At 38.5% G+C, this 17,115-nt stretch overlaps 2 protein-coding genes across 3 annotated transcripts in view; both read left to right on the forward strand.

The window, feature by feature from the left end:
• Positions 1-8,182, forward strand: part of LOC146463722 (uncharacterized) — a 58,627-nt gene extending 50,445 nt beyond the window's left edge. Inside the window, exons 1-5 of one of the 2 annotated variants that reach the window (XM_085084252.1) lie at positions 4,283-4,614; positions 5,014-5,038; positions 5,968-6,013; positions 6,819-6,948; positions 7,471-8,182. In XM_085084252.1, the coding sequence (XP_084940378.1) occupies positions 4,306-4,614; positions 5,014-5,038; positions 5,968-6,013; positions 6,819-6,948; positions 7,471-7,998 (1,038 nt within the window). In that variant the 5' untranslated portion in view covers positions 4,283-4,305 and the 3' untranslated portion in view covers positions 7,999-8,182. Of the gene's footprint in view, positions 1-4,282; positions 4,615-5,013; positions 5,039-5,967; positions 6,014-6,818; positions 6,949-7,470 lie in introns of those variants that run through there. The other variant, XM_085084253.1, reaches the window with a different exon arrangement.
• A 5,927-nt stretch (positions 8,183-14,109) lies between these two features.
• LOC146463726 (putative skeletal organic matrix protein 5) lies at positions 14,110-16,739 on the forward strand. The gene is made up of 3 exons (XM_085084279.1): positions 14,110-14,542; positions 15,364-15,493; positions 15,978-16,739. The coding sequence occupies exons 1-3, from the start codon at positions 14,478-14,480 to the stop codon at positions 16,497-16,499; spliced, it is 717 nt and encodes a 238-aa protein (XP_084940405.1). The 5' UTR covers positions 14,110-14,477; the 3' UTR covers positions 16,500-16,739.
• The last annotated feature ends 376 nt before the right edge of the window (positions 16,740-17,115 follow it).

Genomic DNA, 17,115 nt, shown 5'->3' on the forward strand with positions numbered 1-17,115 from the left:
TCATTGTGCAATGTAGTACAAATGAAGCGATGAAAGTTTTAGAAGATGCAAAAAACTGAGAACGAACACTTAACATGCGCTTCCAAAAAACTTTAATAATGTCTAGCGCTTTGTAAGTAGTTGAAAATTATTTAATAGCCCGGCTTCTTTTTTATTGGTTAGCTATGAGTCAGCAAGCTGCTCATCTGAAAGACTGTCATTAGGTTTTGTACAGCACAAACAACGAACTGTCAAGGATCATCACTCCGCCCTTACAATCAACTGTGTTCAAACACTTTGATAACTGTAAATGGAGACTGCGGACGAGTAATTGCTAAACTGAACACCCTTACTATTATTATTATTATTATCATTATTATTATTATTATTATTATTATTATTATTATTACTATTATTATTATTATTATTATTATTATTATTATTATTATTATTTATCTAATTCTTTCCATGAAAAGTCGGTAAGAAACATGGCCAACCGGTCAATTTTTCTTTTATGTACGGAATATTTCCTTAAACAATATTTGTCTTTCTTGTCCCTCATAAAGTGTGCAAAAGTGTAAACGGTCTCGAATCCGAAGTCGAGTGTCTATTACAACGAACGAATTTAACAGGACAGGTGGTTCAGTTTACAAAACAAACTGTTAACGTGCATATTGATTTGCAAACTTGTATTTGATGATATGACGAGACTTATCAGAAAAAGGCTAAATTTGCGAAAGTTTGTGCGCTTTTGGAAATTTCAAGGGGATCTCTATCGGTTATCATTTTTTTTAAGATTAGTGATTGTATTCTTTATGACAAATACAAACTGAAAAAACAAACTTTAGCGCGACACGAGCCGATTACCTTTTACCAAGAAGGATGTCACAAATGATTATTCTCTCAGCAAATTTCCCTGTAAATCTTCCGGTAGATGACGGGTGCGTGCGGAAGTTCTTTTGTTTTTTCTTTCTTTTCTTTTTTCTTTTCATTTTTCCTTTCCTGGTTTCCGGGGTAGATTACTAAAACTATTAAGAATGGTGGAGTTTGTTACCCTGCAAGTGCGAGCAGAGCTCTCATTAGAGTTGTTGGCCGACTAGTGATATTCAGCGTTTTCATAATCAGTCGCGATTTTATTTATGTCACAACAAGCAGGTATTGTCTTCGACACGTTTCCGCAAATTTTTATACAAAAGAAAATCTTGCACTGCTGAAAATATAGGTAATTGTATGAAGATTACACAACATCTCCATATATCACATTTTGGAATCGGGGTCTTTACACGGGAAACGAACTTTTCAATTCGGGAGGCGGGCAAATACAAGTTGGCGCTTGTCAATGTCGCAATATAAACAGCCGGTTAGCAAATGTTCTGGCAAAGTGTTGTTGGAAACAAATAAAACGTGAGGGTTACTTTAAACAACAAATAACAATTGTGGATTTAGGGAAATGTCTAAAAGTTCTTGTAGGTTTGCCAAGTGAAATTAAACGTTTTCGACCATTTTTTGTTTGTCAAGGCAAGTTTGCCAAATTTAATTTCTCGTTTGCTCCCTGAAGGCGCCTTAACAGTAGATATAGCGGTAAAAGCAGAGGCACAGAACAGTTTATTTCGGTGGATATCTGTTCAGAAGGTCTTTATCGTCCCAGAATTTCGGATTTGGTTTTTAAGAAAATCTAGTTTCTTTGGCAAAAATGTCAGGTTAAAATTTCATAACACTAAAAAACTAATCCTTCGTTTTCGAAGGGCCAAATATGGGTCGAGTTAAAAATGCGAAATAAGGTCAACTGGCATTTTTGTAAAGCCACAACAGCTTGCAAACTCAGGGAATAAAATTTCCTTCCCCAAACCTTTCTGCAACTTACATGTCAAATCCCTGTCAAATCTTAGTCTCCTCACACCGCTTTTCATATGTCTGTTTTTCAACAAAAGAAAAGCTGCTGATAGCCTGCAGAACAGGCGTTATTGTGTTTTTTTTTTTTGTCTTTTTTTTTTGCGTTTTTCGGGCGGGAGGAGGCAAGCACGAGACCCGTTCATGCTTAAAATCTTTTCAGGCTTTAGTGTTTTCGTAACAACTGGGAGAGTCTTTCCTTTATATAATCTGTCACTCGCAGTTCAAATATATGCATATATTTATATTGAAAGTTAAGAGCATTAAGTCACTTCCACGTACGATCATACAGAGGAAAGAAATTTGAGAGGTAAGTAGAATCCTTGAGCTCTTTTTTCTTTATTGTTTATTTCTCAAGTTGCATTCCAGTGATACACTTCCCAGATTAGCGACCTAAAAGAAGTAATGTTCGCGCGACAATATCTTCTAGTGTAGCTAAGTTTTAAAATGTCGAGGTTGAAGTTGGCTTTTCCTACCTAGACCGGCTGCGTCAATGTACTAGTCTGAATAATTCTTGGAGTAGGCCGGGAACAAAAATTTAGTTATGTCTTTATCAGAGTATACTGGTTTGTCAGTGATTGTGGTAAGCTTTTCACTCCCAAAGTAACATTTGCCAGCGAACTGTATAAAGAATAAAGTTTACGAATGTCTGTTGGCAAAAACGCGTTAAAGTTTATGTGCGAATAGAGAGATTCGCCGCCATGCTTCGTGCCTAGCTAAACAAAGAAGTTAAACGTTGCGGGAACAACGTGTTGACACAAACGGCAGAAATAACTAAATGGCCTTGATCTATCCGCCATTTTCCACACTTGCGAGTTGCCGTTTGCTTACAAAGAAAATTTGAGCAAATACACAACAGAACCACAAAAACGTTAGGTAAACGTGCTCCCGTTCGCGTTTAAAGTAGAACGCCAGCTTAACTCTCAACAGTTGGCAGATGTTCTGGAGAAGCTCTCACATGCACCAACTTGTATTAGCAAAATAAACGAGTTTCCCACATCATGGAAGTTGAAAGGTAAAGCTAACGCGAAATATGTCCAGAAATGCACGTAATAACGAAGTGGTAAATTTGACGAAATTTCGCCAATTTCGATAGCATCAGTGACTAAGGGAATTAGGCAAAAATGACAAATTTGAGCTCAAGAAAAGAGTACCAGTGAAATGGCGAATTCGACGAATACTGTGAATTTGGCGAAGATGGCAACTTTGATTCAAGCGAATGAGCTGAAGAGAAAGGTACAAGCGAAGTGGCGAATTCAACGAAGTTGGCGAAAATGGCGAAGTTGATAATATATTTCGCCAAAGGCCGAGATTCTGGCGTCATAGACTCTGCGGCTGAAAAGGTTTAATGTTTTTTATTTTTTATTTTATTTCTTTATTTTAAAATAACAATTGGCGTACTTTAGTTCTAGATTGTTACTGTCGACTCACGTCTGGAGAACGAGGTATACATGCATTATTATTGGGGGGAAGTTTTTTCAACGTGATGAAACTTCCTCGAGGTTTTCAGAGTTGTCATATTTCCGAAAACTGTCATATCATTCCATCAACATGGCAGGCTCTTATGTGACACCTATATCATAAGCCAATTTGAATAAGTTGACTGTTCGACTAATTTGTCCAAAATTTATTCAGGTAAGCAGTTTGGTGAGTTTGACGGCTTCTATGCTTTTCTAGCTAATTTACATAAGTTTCACAATAGACCATTTCCGAGTTGCTTTGAACCTAGTTATGGAAGCGAAGATAAGTGAAAAGTTTTTATTATGAAAATTAGTTTTCATTCATATGCAAACAAAGTTAATTTTCGTATGAAAAGCTTTGCACTTTGCCTCGCTTTCATAATGAGGTTCACAGCAATTCGGAAATGGTCTATTTGACGAAATTTGCGAAATTCATCGTATTCCCCAAATTCGCCAAAATTATCAAATTCGTTACCATGGCTGACTTCTTGGTGCTTAGTTAATTTTCATAACTTTGGCAATTTGACCAAATTTTGCCAAAATCGTCAAAATGGCTGGCTTTTATGTGTTGAACTATTTTGTATAAGCTTGACAATTTGACAACACTTTGCGCAAAATCGTTACATTCACCTATTTCAGCGATATATCATGTCTGGTGCAGGGTACGGTTTTTGAGTCGTTAGCCCTGAAATAGGGTATAGATTTTAACCATTTTGGTCCGAAAGTCTAAAAACGGGTGAGGGCTTCACAGAAACGGGTATGGATTCTAGAAACCTTGTCTGAAAATGGTTATGAATTTTAGAGGCCAGGTCTGAAAGAGAATACAGGAAAATTACATGGTTTGGTCTGGAAAACAGTCAGGAAGAACCATCTATCCAGAGGGAGCGTCTCCTTCCCTCAACAGAAACAATTTCCCCTGAACTAATTCTTTGAATCTTTACAGTTTAAGATGACTCCTCGCTTTACACCCAAGTTGATGGTAATTGGTGCACTACTGCTTTCAATGACAATCTCATCAAACGGCAACGAAGTTAAAACATCACTCGTGTACACCTACAACATCTTCACCAAGGATATTGCCATAGTAAGGCATACTATTGCCTCTGTGAACGTGCCCGGCCCAGTGGAGTGTTTCCGCCATTGCGCCAAAGTTTGTGGCTGCGTAGCGTTTCAGTTGACCGGGGCGAGTTGTGAACTGTTGGATACAGACAAGGCGGACGCGGAAGGGGATCTGGTGACTAGAGAAGGCACTTTTCTGTATTCAATGCAAGGGGCTGGTATTGAGGTGAGATCGTGAACAATTGTTTCATGAAATCAAGTCATAAACTGATATTTATATGTTAGACCAGTCCCGAGGGAAACGTGTAGATTGCAGTGAGAGATAAGTGTTTATGCGTTAGCCTGGTGTCCTTGTTCGGAGAGTAACACACACAGAAAAAGAGACTAATATTTTCGTAAACGGACCCAACAAGCTTTTTAGTTTTGGATTCATGGTTTCCGGGCTGAATTATTTAAATTGTTAGAATCTCTTAAATAAAACTGACTGGACCTTCGAGCAGAGGTGCTCTTCAATATGACGGAACATTGAAGGGAACTCTGCTCGGCTCTGAAGGCGACATCTTAAAATTAGACATTGTTGTTACATTCCTGTCTCCTTTCACTTTTTCATTCGTCTGATTTGCAGGAAATGAAAAGGAAAAGGAAGCCAGGTGAGTATATATTTATCATAATTACTTTAGTAATAAACTAACTATTTAGATTTCTGTAAGCCATTTAAGGTAGTAAATCGTATATTTGTAAAGCGCAATCGGACATTTTATTGGATACAACCCTACACGAGTCTAGTAAATAAACATCAGATCATCATCATTACCATTATCATCATCATCACCATCATCATCATCATCATCATTACCATCATTATCATTATCATTATTATTATTATTATTATTATTATTATTATTATTATTATTATTATTATTATTTTTATTAGTTGTTGTGAAAACGTACAGGAAGTGAGTGTCCGATATTAGTATTATTTGCAGGAAGAGCTATCCTGTTTTATGGGTTGAGTATCCCATTGCAGAACACCTGCTGCGAGCGGAAGGTTGATATCCTTAGTAATTAACAATTAGAGTATGAGGTCGAGATTTCTATCGTGTGAAAGCTGATGAGGGCGCAGCCCGAATCAGCTATTACGCATAGAAATCGAGAGCGAATAATCTAATTGTTTTTGTATAAATCTACTAGTCGTTCAAAACTTAACAAGTAAATTATGCTAATCCTCCTCACAGACACTTCGAAAACGTGACGAAGCGGGCTGAATTTTGTTGACAACCGCTTCTCACTATCTATCACAGAATAGATAGCGGGTAGCGTAGCCAATCAGAGAACGGCATTCGTAATAGAACGCTAGTAGATTTATACTAATACTGAATAGAACAGAGACCTTCGCATTTACTTAATCTTTCACCCAAAGTTCAAACACATGTTTCATATATTCATATTTACTTAGTAATACTGCTTTTGTGAGTTTCTTTACATATATTTATATATATTGGCCCGGTTTACGAGTCTCTGACTTAAGATATTCAAGCTAGGCTTGGATTTAATCATTGAATGTGTGATGTCTTCACAGATGACGATTCTTTTGCATCGTGCAGAGATATTTATCGGACGAATAAGTGAGTGACATGGCTTTTTATAGACATCTGTTCGTAGACGTTTGAAGGACAGTGGTCTTGGGCATACTTGTCGTCAGTTCTGATTTGCCATATTTTGATATGAAACGTGAAATGGCTGTTGTCCTCGTAAAGCGCGGTGATCAGGGTAATTAGCGATTAGCCATTAATATTACCGGAGAAGCGAAAACGGATGTTTGAAACTTGTCATGAAAGAGGTTGATATCAAAATCTGCGTGAAGTGTCTACGTTTCCGTGACACGTGGCCTCTCCCTCCCTCCCCCCCCCCTCCCCACACCAAACCGGCCCGGCTTCCACACTAACACCATCACCTTTCTAAAGTACAAGGTATAAAATTTTCCAAAAAGACAGCTCTGAGGCAGGCAAATACTCTTGTCAAATGATGAAAATTTCTGCCATAATCTGCTTAATGCAATGGATGTAATGTTTACCATGAACGCCGATCGATAACCTCCTATCTGAGCTTTCTCATTCTTATTTCTGCTTCGTTCGTATATTTTTGTCGATTTGTTTTTTCTTCAAAACGGACACGAAAAAACAATAAGTAGAAAACAAAAATTACAAAGGGAAAACTCTGCTAGGAGACTAACCAAGAATGAATTTTCAATCATTTCTTTATAGAAGAGTAATCAAGCTTTAAAGAAATTAAAATAAGATAAATTTAAATAAAAGAAAACTAATGCAATGTTTAATAACTAATTCGTAGTTATCTTTGATCTCAACTAATCATCGATTCAGATTTAAGAGGATAATCTGTAGCTAACTTTCATTTCAATCTCCGATTCAGAACTCAAGAGAATAAAGCTTACATGCTGCAAACTGACATTGGAAGAATCCCTGTTTACTGTCACATGACCGGAATTGATGGATGCGGAGATGGAGGATGGACGCTGGTCATGAAAATTGATGGTCACAAGGTAAAATCAATAACAGGTTGTGGTTTTTTACCAATCCACCCTTGGTCCGTAACTGATATTATTTCTTTCTCAGTGCACGAGCGGGCGAAATTTTGTAAATCATGCAATTGATTGGTTCCGGGAGTGGAAAAAAGTTAAAAATGTACTTAGCCCTAGATCGGACCGTATTGGGAAATAACTGTGCTCTCTATTTTGAGGACCGCCCAAGGCCGCACTCACGACCTCAAGGTCCAATGTGGACCTCCCAACCGGTGAATAATATTTTTATTTGAAAGTCAAAGGAAGTAACAACAATAAAACCACTGCGGATTATAAGGAAGATGTACCACTGTACCACTGCCCTTTACTCCTACAGTGACCAATGCTTTAATAACCCCAACTCCACACTGTCAAAAGGATTTCTTAACAAATTTAAACTGACGTTCAATTTAGCGCGATTGATGAAACAAATGACGGGATTTAGCAAATTAATGAGGTGTATGAGAACTTTCCTAAGGGGTGAGTTCGTGTTTTCTTTTGTAGTCAACGTTTCACTACGATTCCAAACTCTGGAGCAACAAAACCGAGTTCAATCGTCCTGGAGGTGAGACGGGGTTTGACAACCAGGAAACTAAGTTACCGACTTACTGGAACACGAACTTCTCCAAGATCTGTCTCGGCATGAGGATCGGCAATCAACCTGTCAAGTTCTTGGTCATCAGCAAAAATGTCGCTTCACTGTACTCTCTGATCGCTGACGGTCACTATCGAAAAACCTCTCTAAGTAGAAAAACGTGGAAGACATTAATTGGACCGCGGCCTCAAGCATCTTTGCAGATCAAATGTAACAAAGAAGGGTTTAACGCAGTGGGTGGCAGGTACCAGAACTCGAAAGCAAGAATCGGTATTATTGGCAACAACGAAAAAGACTGCCGTAGCTGCGACTCCAGAATTGGTTTTGGTGCTGGAGGAAAACCTGATGACACCAACACGTGTGGTAATGAGGCTAGAAACGGAGGCGATAACGGAGACAAGCACATTAAAACCATGGGATACATATTAGTGAAATAAAAGGAAAACGATGGAGGTTCCTCCTAAAAAAAAAGTGAGAAGAGAAAAATAAGCCATAAATGTAGAGACTGTTGTAGTCAAATTTAGACTGAACAGGATAATGACTATTGTTTGTTGTAGTATATTCATGACATAAAAATAAAATGCAGAGATAGGAATATAAACTGTTTATGTTTACAGTATGTTCGTGGGTTAGTCAACAAAGGCCCAGCCCCAGAATAAGAGAGCCAAGCACCAGCCACCCCTCCCCCAGGAAATATCCTTTACAATCATAACCGATGATCACCTTCAGCTCCGCCATTGGCTTTCGTTCAGGCTCGAACGGGATTCTAACTCATAACTCTGCGGTTTGCTTTACCCACTGAGACATCAAGCCAACCGGAACTGGCCATGGTCGTTCCGCACCCGTAGATAGTGAATATATAAATGGCTGTGTCAAAAGGTCAAAAGTTTGAATCCCATAGCAATTCTTTTCTTTTCTTTTTTGTTTGCAATTGACTTGCGTATCTAACCGCGTGATGTTGGATGAAGGCGAGAGTGAGTAGCAAGGCCCCGAGGGGAATGGGGAAAAGGCAATTTGCGGCTTACGTCACTCTTTGTCACGGCGCACGCTGCCCATGGTGGCTCTCCCGCCAAACCTTTATATTCGCGCGCGGACAATATCGCCAGCTACGCAAGCTAATAGCTAATAGTTTTCTGAGTTAAATCAGTTAAATGCGAGAACCTTTCGCTCATAGGAAATTTCGTCACTCTAGTTCGGTGGTGGTAAACAGAACGTACCTTTATTGGCGTTTGCAGCTGGAAATGTCTTTGAAAAGCATCATAAGATAATAAACTTAAAAGCAAAAATAAATCCATTTACCTTGAACCATCTCGACACACAGCAAGCGCTTGAACTACTGCAACTACAGTGTCCCTGGATGGATTTATTTCCAGCAGACAATCTGGTCTTTGATTTAAAAGAAAAATGGAATTAGACTTTAAAAATGAAACGCACCCCAGATTTCCTTAACGCATCCTCTGACGGAAAATTTACTCTGCTTTTTATTCTTTTTTCCTCTTGGGAACCAAGCACGTTTGTACTCTACCATAATAAAAAAAAGAACAGCTATCGTATTATTATACTCTGGTGTGATTATTCGTAACAGTCAAAAGCACGAATCTTTTCAAGAGCTTACACAGTCATACAGCCTCACTTAGAATCTCATATCTGTGTTCATGCAAAAGAGATTAAGTTACTGAGATATTTTTATTAAATCAGAAAAATGTGGTCAGCTTTTTTTTTTGGGCATAATATATATTAGAAAAAGGTAGAGTCAATGCGGTATACTTAACAATTATTCCACGAGCGCGCGTTGGATATGACATGATAGATAGTCAACTAGGCGCGTAGCCCTGAGTTAGCTACAATCATCTCATATCCAACAAGCGCGAGTGGAATAATTGTTTTATTAAAAACAGTCAAGAATTATTGCTCGTTCTTGCTGATTTCGCTTTACAAGACAATTTGATGGCCGCTATTTCTCGGGAATGGTATAATGGCTCAGATACCATGGCCGCTGAGCCAAACAAATTCCTTGTTATTGCATTATACAATGATCCGAGATTATAAACATTCTGCTCCCAGCAGGTATTCCGTAACGATAGTTCATATAGTTACAAAACGATGGCTTCAACCTGCAAATAATACTGTTGTTAGACACTCACTTCGTTTACCATTTGAACCTTTATCAGCTTTTCTTTTCCTTTTCATTTCCTCTAAATCAGACGCATGAACAAGTGAAAGGAGACAGAGAAATGGCAGGGGCACCAACAAGAATATTTGAACAAACTACTTGTAAAGTTGTCTCCTGTGTTGCCATGTGTAAGCTAATATTGTTCTATCTGTTCGGAAGTTTTAGCTGAAAATTCAATTTGCAGAAAGTTGTCTGGAAAGGCATCTTAACCCTCGTCAACAAGCTACCCTACTACTCAGCTCACAGGTGCGGGGTAGCAAACTACACCATTCTTAGCAATTTAAATAATCTGCCACGGAAACCAGGAAGGGAAAACTTAAAAGAAAAAGAAAAAGAAAAGAAAGAAAAAACAAAAGATTTTCCCGTATACACACCTGTCATCTACCGGAAGATTTATAGGGAGGTTTACGGAGAGAATAATCATTTGTGACATCCGTCTTGGTAAGGGAAATTAATAACTAAATGGTCTCGTGTCGCGATAAAGTTTGTTTTTTCGTATTTTTCATAAAGAATACAATCACGTATCTTAAAAAATTGTAACCGATAGAAATCCCTTGAAATTTCCAAAAACGCACAAACTTTCGCAATTTTAGCCTTTTTTCTGATAAGTCTCGTCATATCATCAAGTACAAGTTTACAAATCAATATGCACGTAAACAGTTTGTTTTGTAAACTGAACCACCTGTCCTGTTAAACTCCTTTGTTGTTTTAGGCGATCGACTTCGGATTTGAGACCGTTTACACTATCAAATCCCTGTCTCCTCTAACTTTTTCACAAGAAAAGAAAAGCTACTGATAGCCTGCAGAACAGGCGTTATTGTTGTTGTTTTTTGTTTTGTTTCGTTTTTTTGTTTTTTTTGCGTTTTTAAGGGGAGCGAAGGCAAGCACGAGACCCGTTCAAGCTTAAAATCTTTTCAGGCTTTAGTGTTTTCTTAACAACTGGGAGGGTCTTTCCTCTATATAATCTGTCACTCGCAGTTCAAATATATGCATATATTCATATTCAAAGTTAAGAGCATTAAGTCACTTCCACGCACGATCATACAGAGGAAAGAAATTTGAAAAGTAAGTAGAATGTTTGAGCTCTTTTTTCTTTATTGCTTATTTCTCAAGTTGCATACCAGTGATACACTTCCCAGATTAGCGACTTAAAAGAAGTAATGTTCGCGCGACAATATCTTCTAGTATAGTTTCAAAATACCGATAAGTGGGCTTTTCCTACCTAGTCCGGTTGCGTCAATGTACTCTGAATAATTCTCGAAGTAGGCCGGGAACAAAAATTCAGTTATGTCTTTATCAGAGTTTACTGGTTTGTCAGTGATTGTGATAAACTGTGTAAAAAATAAAGTTTACGAATGTCTGTTGGCAAAAACGTGTTGAAGTTTATGTGCGAATAGAAAGATTCGCCGTCATGCTTCGTGCCTAGCTAAACAAAGAAGTTAAACGTTGCGGGAACAACGTGTTGGCACAAACGGCAGAAATAACTAAATGGCCTTGATCTATCCGCCATTTTCCACACTTGCGAGTTGCTGTTTTCTTACAAAGCAAATTTGAGCAAATACACAACAGAACCACAAACGGAAGGTAAACGTGCTCCCATTCGCGTTTAAAGTAGAACGCCAGCTTATCTCTCAACAGTTGGCAGATCTGAAGAAGCTCTCACACGTACCAACTTGTACTTGCTAAATAAACGAGTTTCCCACATCATGGAAGTTGAAAGGGAAAGCTAACGCGAAATATGTCCAGAAATGCACGTAATAACGAAGTGGCACATTTGACGAAATTTCGCCAATTCTGATAACATCAGTGAGTAAGGGAATTCGGTAAAAATGGCAAATTTGAGCTCATGGGAAGAGTACCAGTGAAGTGGCATGGCGAATTCGACGAATACCGGGAATTTGGCGAAGATGGCAACTTTGATTCAAGCGAATGAGCTGAAGAGAAAGGTACAAGCGAAGTGGCGAATTCAACGAAGTTGGCGAAAATGGCGAAGTTGATAATATATTTCGCCAAAGGCCGAGATTCTGGCGTCATAGACTCTGCGGCTGAAAAGGTTTAATGTTTTTTTTTATTTTTTGTTTTATTTCTTTATTTTAAAATAACAATTGGCGTACTTAAGTTCTAGAATGTTACTGTCGACTCACGTCTGGAGAACGAGGTATACATGCATTATTTTTTGGGGGGAAGTTTTCTCAACGTGATGAAACTTCCTCCAGGTTTTCAGAGTTGTCATTTTCCCCAAAATTGTCATATCATTCCATCAACATGGCAGGCTCTTATGTGACACCTATATCATCAGCCAATTTGAATAAGTTGACTGTTCGACTAATTGGCCCAAAATTTATTCAGGTAAGCAGTTTGGTGAGTTTGACGAAATGTTGCAAATTTGTCAACATGACTGCCGGCTTCTATGCTTTTCTAGCTAATTTACATAATTTTCGCAATAGACCATTTCCGAGTTGCCTTGAACCTAGTAATGGAAGCGAGGATAACTGCAGAGTTTTTGTTATGAAAACTAGTTTTCATTCATATACAAACAAAGCTAATTTTCGTATGAAAAGCTTTGCACCTAGCCTCGCTTTCGTAATGAGGTTCACAGCAATTCGGAAATGGTCTATTTGACGAAATTTGCGAAATTCATCGTATTCCCCAAATTCGCCAAAATTATCAAATTCGTCACCATGGCTGGCTTCTTGGTGCTTAGCTAATTTTCATAACTTTGACAATTTGACCAAATTTTGCCAAATTCGTCAACATAGCTGGCTTTTATGTGTTGAACTATTTTGTATAAGCTTGACGATTTGACAACACTTTGCGCAAAATCGTTACATTCACCTATTTCAGCGATATATCATGTCTGGTGCAGGGTACGATTTTTGAGTCGTTTAACCCTGAAATAGGGTAGAGATTTTAACCATTTTGGTCCGAAAGTCTAAAAACGGGTAAGGGCTTCACAGAAACGGGTATGGATTCTAGAAACCATGTCTGAAAATGGTTATGAATTTTAGAGGCCAGGTCTGAAAGAGAGTACCGGAAAATTACATGTTTTGGTCTGAAAAACAGTCAGGAAGAACCATCTATCCAGATGGAGTGTCTCCTTCTCTCAACAGAAACAAACTCCCCTGAACTAATTCTTTGAATCTTTACAGTTTAAGATGACTCCTCACTTTACACCCAAGTTGATGGTGATTGGTGCGCTACTGATTTCAATGACAATCTCATCAAACAGCAACGAAGTTAAAACATCACTCGTGTACACCTACAACATCTTCACCAAGGATATTGCCATAGTAAGGCATACTATTGCCTCTGTGAACGTGCCCGGCCCAGTGGAGTGTTTCCGCCATTGCGCCAAAGTTTGTGGCTGCGTAGCGTTTCGGTTGACTGGGACGAGTTGTGAACTGTTGGATACAGACAAGGCTGACGCGGATGGGAATCTGGTGACTAGAGAAGGCACATTTCTGTATTCAATGCAAGGGGCTGGTATTGAGGTGAGATCGTGAACAATTGTTTCATGAAATCAAGTCATAAACTGATATTTACATGTCAGACCAGTCCCGAGGGAAACGTGTAGATTGCAGTGAGAGATAAGTGTTTATGCGTTAGCCTGGTGTCCTTGTTCGGAGAATAACACACACAGAGAAAGAGACTAATATTTTCGTAAACGGACCCAACAAGCTTTCTAGTTTTGAATTCATGGTTTCCGGGCTGAATTAATTAAATTGTTAGAATCTCTAAAATAAAACTGACTGAACCTTCGAGCAGAGGTGCTCTTCAATATGACGGAACGTTGAAGGGAACTCTGCTCGGCTCTGAAGGCGACATCTTAAAATTAGACATTGTTGTTACATTCCTGTCTCCTTTCACTTTTTCATTCGTCTGATTTGCAGGAAATGAAAAGGAAAAAGAAGCTAAGTGAGTATATATTTATCATAATTACTTTAGTAATAAACTAACTATTTAGATTTCTGTAAGCCATTTAAGGTAGTAAATCGTATATTTGTAAAGCGCAATCGAACATTTTATTGGATACAACCCTACACGAGTTTAGTAAATAAACATCAGATCATAATCATCACCATCATCATCATCATCATCATTATTATTATTATGATTATTATTTGTTGTTGTGAAAACGTACAGGAAGTGAGTGTCTGATACTAGTATTATTTGCAGGAAGAGCTATCCTGTTTTATGGGTTGAGTATCCAATTGCAGAACACCTGCTGCGAGCGGAAGCTAAGGTTGATATCCTTAGTAATTAACAATTAGATTATGAGCTCGATATTTCTATCGTGTGATAGCGCCCGAATCAGTTATCACGCATAGAAATCGACAGCGAATAATCTAATTGTTGTAGTATAAATTTACTAGTCGTTCAAAACTTAACAAGTAAATTATGCAAATCCTGCTCACAGACATTTCGAAAACGTGAAGAAGCGGGCTGAATTTTGTTGACAACCGCTTCTCACTAACTATCACAGAATAGATAGCGGGTAGCGTAGCCAATTAGAGAACGGCATTCGTAATAGAACGCCAGTAGATTTATACTAATACTGAATAGAACAGAGACCTTCGCATTTACTTAATCTTTCACCCAAAGTTCAAACATATGTTTCATATATTCATATTCACTTAGTAATACTGCTTTTTGTGAGTTTCTTTAGATATATTTATATATATTGGCCCGGTTTACGAGTCTCTGACTTAAGATATTCAAGCTAGGCTTGGATTTAATCATTGAATGTGTGATGTCTTCACAGGTGACGATTCTTTTGCATCGTGCAGAGATATTTATCGGAAGAATAAGTAAGTGACATGGCTTTTTATAGACCTCTGTTCGTAGACGTTTGAAGGGCAGTGGTCTTATGTATAGTTGTCGTCAGTTGTGATTTGCCATATTTTGATGTGAAACGTGAAATGGCTGTTGTCCTCGTAAAGCGCGGTGATCAGGGTAATTAACGATTAGCCGCGTAATGTTCCATTAATATTACCGGAGAAGCGAAAACTGATGTTTGCAAATTGTCACGAAAGAGGATGATCTCAAAATCTGCGTGAACTGTCTACGTTTCCATGACACGTGACCTCTCCCTGCCCCCCCCCCCCCCCCCCTCCCCAAACCGGCTTCCACACTAACACCATCACCTTTTTCAAGTGTAAAGCATAAATATTAAAAATTTTCTCGAAAAAGTCAGCTCTGAGGCAGGCAAATACTCTTGTCAAATGGTAAAAATTTCTGCCATAATTTGCTTACTACAATGGATGTAATGTTTACCATGAACGCCGATCGATAACCTCCTTGCTGAGCTTTCTCATTCTTATTTCTGCTTCTTTCGTATATTTTTGTCCATTTGTTATCTTTCAAAACGGACACGAAATAATGATAAGTAGAAAACAAAAATTACAAAGAGAAACCTCTGCTAGGAGACTAAGCAAGAATGAATTTTTGATCATTTCTTTATAGAAGAGTAATCAAACGTTAAAGAAATTAAAATAAGATAAATTTAAATAAAAGAAAACTAATGCAATGTTTAATAACTTATTCGTAGTTATCTTTATTCTCAATCAACCTTCGATTCAGATTTAAGAGGTAAATCTGTAGCTAACTTTCATTTCAATCTTCGATTCAGATCTCGAGAGAATAAAGCTTACATGCTGCAAACTGACATTGGAAGAATCCCTGTTTACTGTCACATGACCGGAATTGATGAATGCGGAGATGGAGGATGGACGCTGGTCATGAAAATTGATGGTCACAAGGTATACTCAACAACAGGTTGTGGTTTTCACGAATCCAGCCTTGGTCCGCAACTGTAAATCATGCAATTGATTGGTTCCAGGAGTGGAAAAAAGTTAAAATTGTACTCACCCCTAGATCGGCCCGTATTGGAAAATAACTGTGCTCTCTATTTTGAGGGCCGCCCAAGGCCGCACTCAAGACCTCAAGGTCCCAATATAGACCTCCCGGCCGGTGGATAACATTTATTTTTTGTACGTAAAAGGAACAACAACAATAAAACCACTGCGGATTATAAGGAACATGTACCATTGTACCACTGCCCTTTACTCCTACAGTGACCAATGCTTTAATTAACCCCAACTCAACACTTTCAAAAGAACTCCTTAACAAACTTAAACTGACGTTCAATTTAGCGCGAATGCTGCAACAGGTGACGGGATTTAGAAAATTAATGAGGTCTACGAGAACTTCTTTTAAGCGGTGAGTTCGTGTTTTCTTTTGTAGTCAACGTTTCACTACGATTCCAAACTCTGGAGCAACAAAACCGAGTTCAATCGTCCTGGAGGTGAGACGGGGTTTGACAACCAGGAAACCAAGTTACCGACTTACTGGAATATGAACTTCTCCAAGATCTGTCTCGGCATGAGAATCGGGAATCAACCTGTCAAGTTCCTGGTCATCAACAAGAATGGCACTTCACTGTACTCTCTGATCGCTGATGACCGCTATCGTCCAACCTATCTGGGTCGAGACAAGTGGAAGGCATTGATTGGCTCCGAAGGATCTTTGCAGTACAACTGTAACAAAGAAGGGTTCAACGCAGTTGGCAACAGCTACGATCATTCGAAAGCTCGAATCGGTATTATTGGAAACAACGAAAATGGCTGCCATTCCTGCGACTCGAGAATTGGTTTTGGTACCGGAGGACTCTATGGTGACACCAACACGTGTGGTAATGAGGCTAAACACGGAGGCGATAACGGAGAGAAGCACATTAAAACCATGGGATACATATTAGTGAAATAATAAGGAAACGATGAAGGTTCCTCCTAAAAAACTGAGGAGAGAAAAATAAACATTAATGTAGCAACTGTTGTAGTTAAATTTAGACTGAACAGGAAAAGGACTTTTGTTTGTTTGTTGTAGTATAAACATGGCATAAAAATAAAATGCAGAGATATGAATATACACTGTTTATGTTAAATTCGTGCTGTAAGTTTGTGCTCAGCCTGAAAGGAAGAGCCAACTCCAAGGAGAGAACCACCCCCCCCCCCCCCCCCTCTACCCCACGATATCGCCATTGACATCGCGTTGACGATGCTCACTTTCAGCTTTGCTATCAGCCTTTATTCAGGCTCGAATTTATCTGCTTGACTATGTTGTTCAAAACATCAAAACATCTCAACCCATTTATTTTTAAAGTTTTACTGACTGATCTTCATTATCAGAAATTTAGTTATCCCATCTAGAGAACAAAAGGTAAATGTTAAATACAGAACTAATTCCACGCGAGCTTTGCTTATATCCTTCCCATAAAAATAACATGCAGAGATAAGAATATGCACTAGTTTTGTTTATTAAATGTTCCTGCAAGTAACCGTGGACGACAATTCTTTTGTAAATTGTAAAAGTTATGTTAAAT

This window comes from Pavona decussata, unplaced genomic scaffold, assembly GCF_977016875.1.
Source record: "Pavona decussata unplaced genomic scaffold, jaPavDecu1.1 SCAFFOLD_175, whole genome shotgun sequence".
NCBI lineage: Eukaryota > Metazoa > Cnidaria > Anthozoa > Scleractinia > Agariciidae > Pavona > Pavona decussata.

Bases quoted from the DNA above. Each gene is read 5' to 3' on its own strand.
- LOC146463726 (XM_085084279.1), top strand. From the start codon at position 14,478: ATGTGTGATGTCTTCACAGGTGACGATTCTTTTGCATCGTGCAGAGAT. The intron at 14,543-15,363 runs GTAAGTGACATG...TCTTCGATTCAG, and splicing joins GATATTTATCGGAAGAATAA to ATCTCGAGAGAATAAAGCTT. The intron at 15,494-15,977 runs GTATACTCAACA...TTTCTTTTGTAG, and splicing joins TGAAAATTGATGGTCACAAG to TCAACGTTTCACTACGATTC.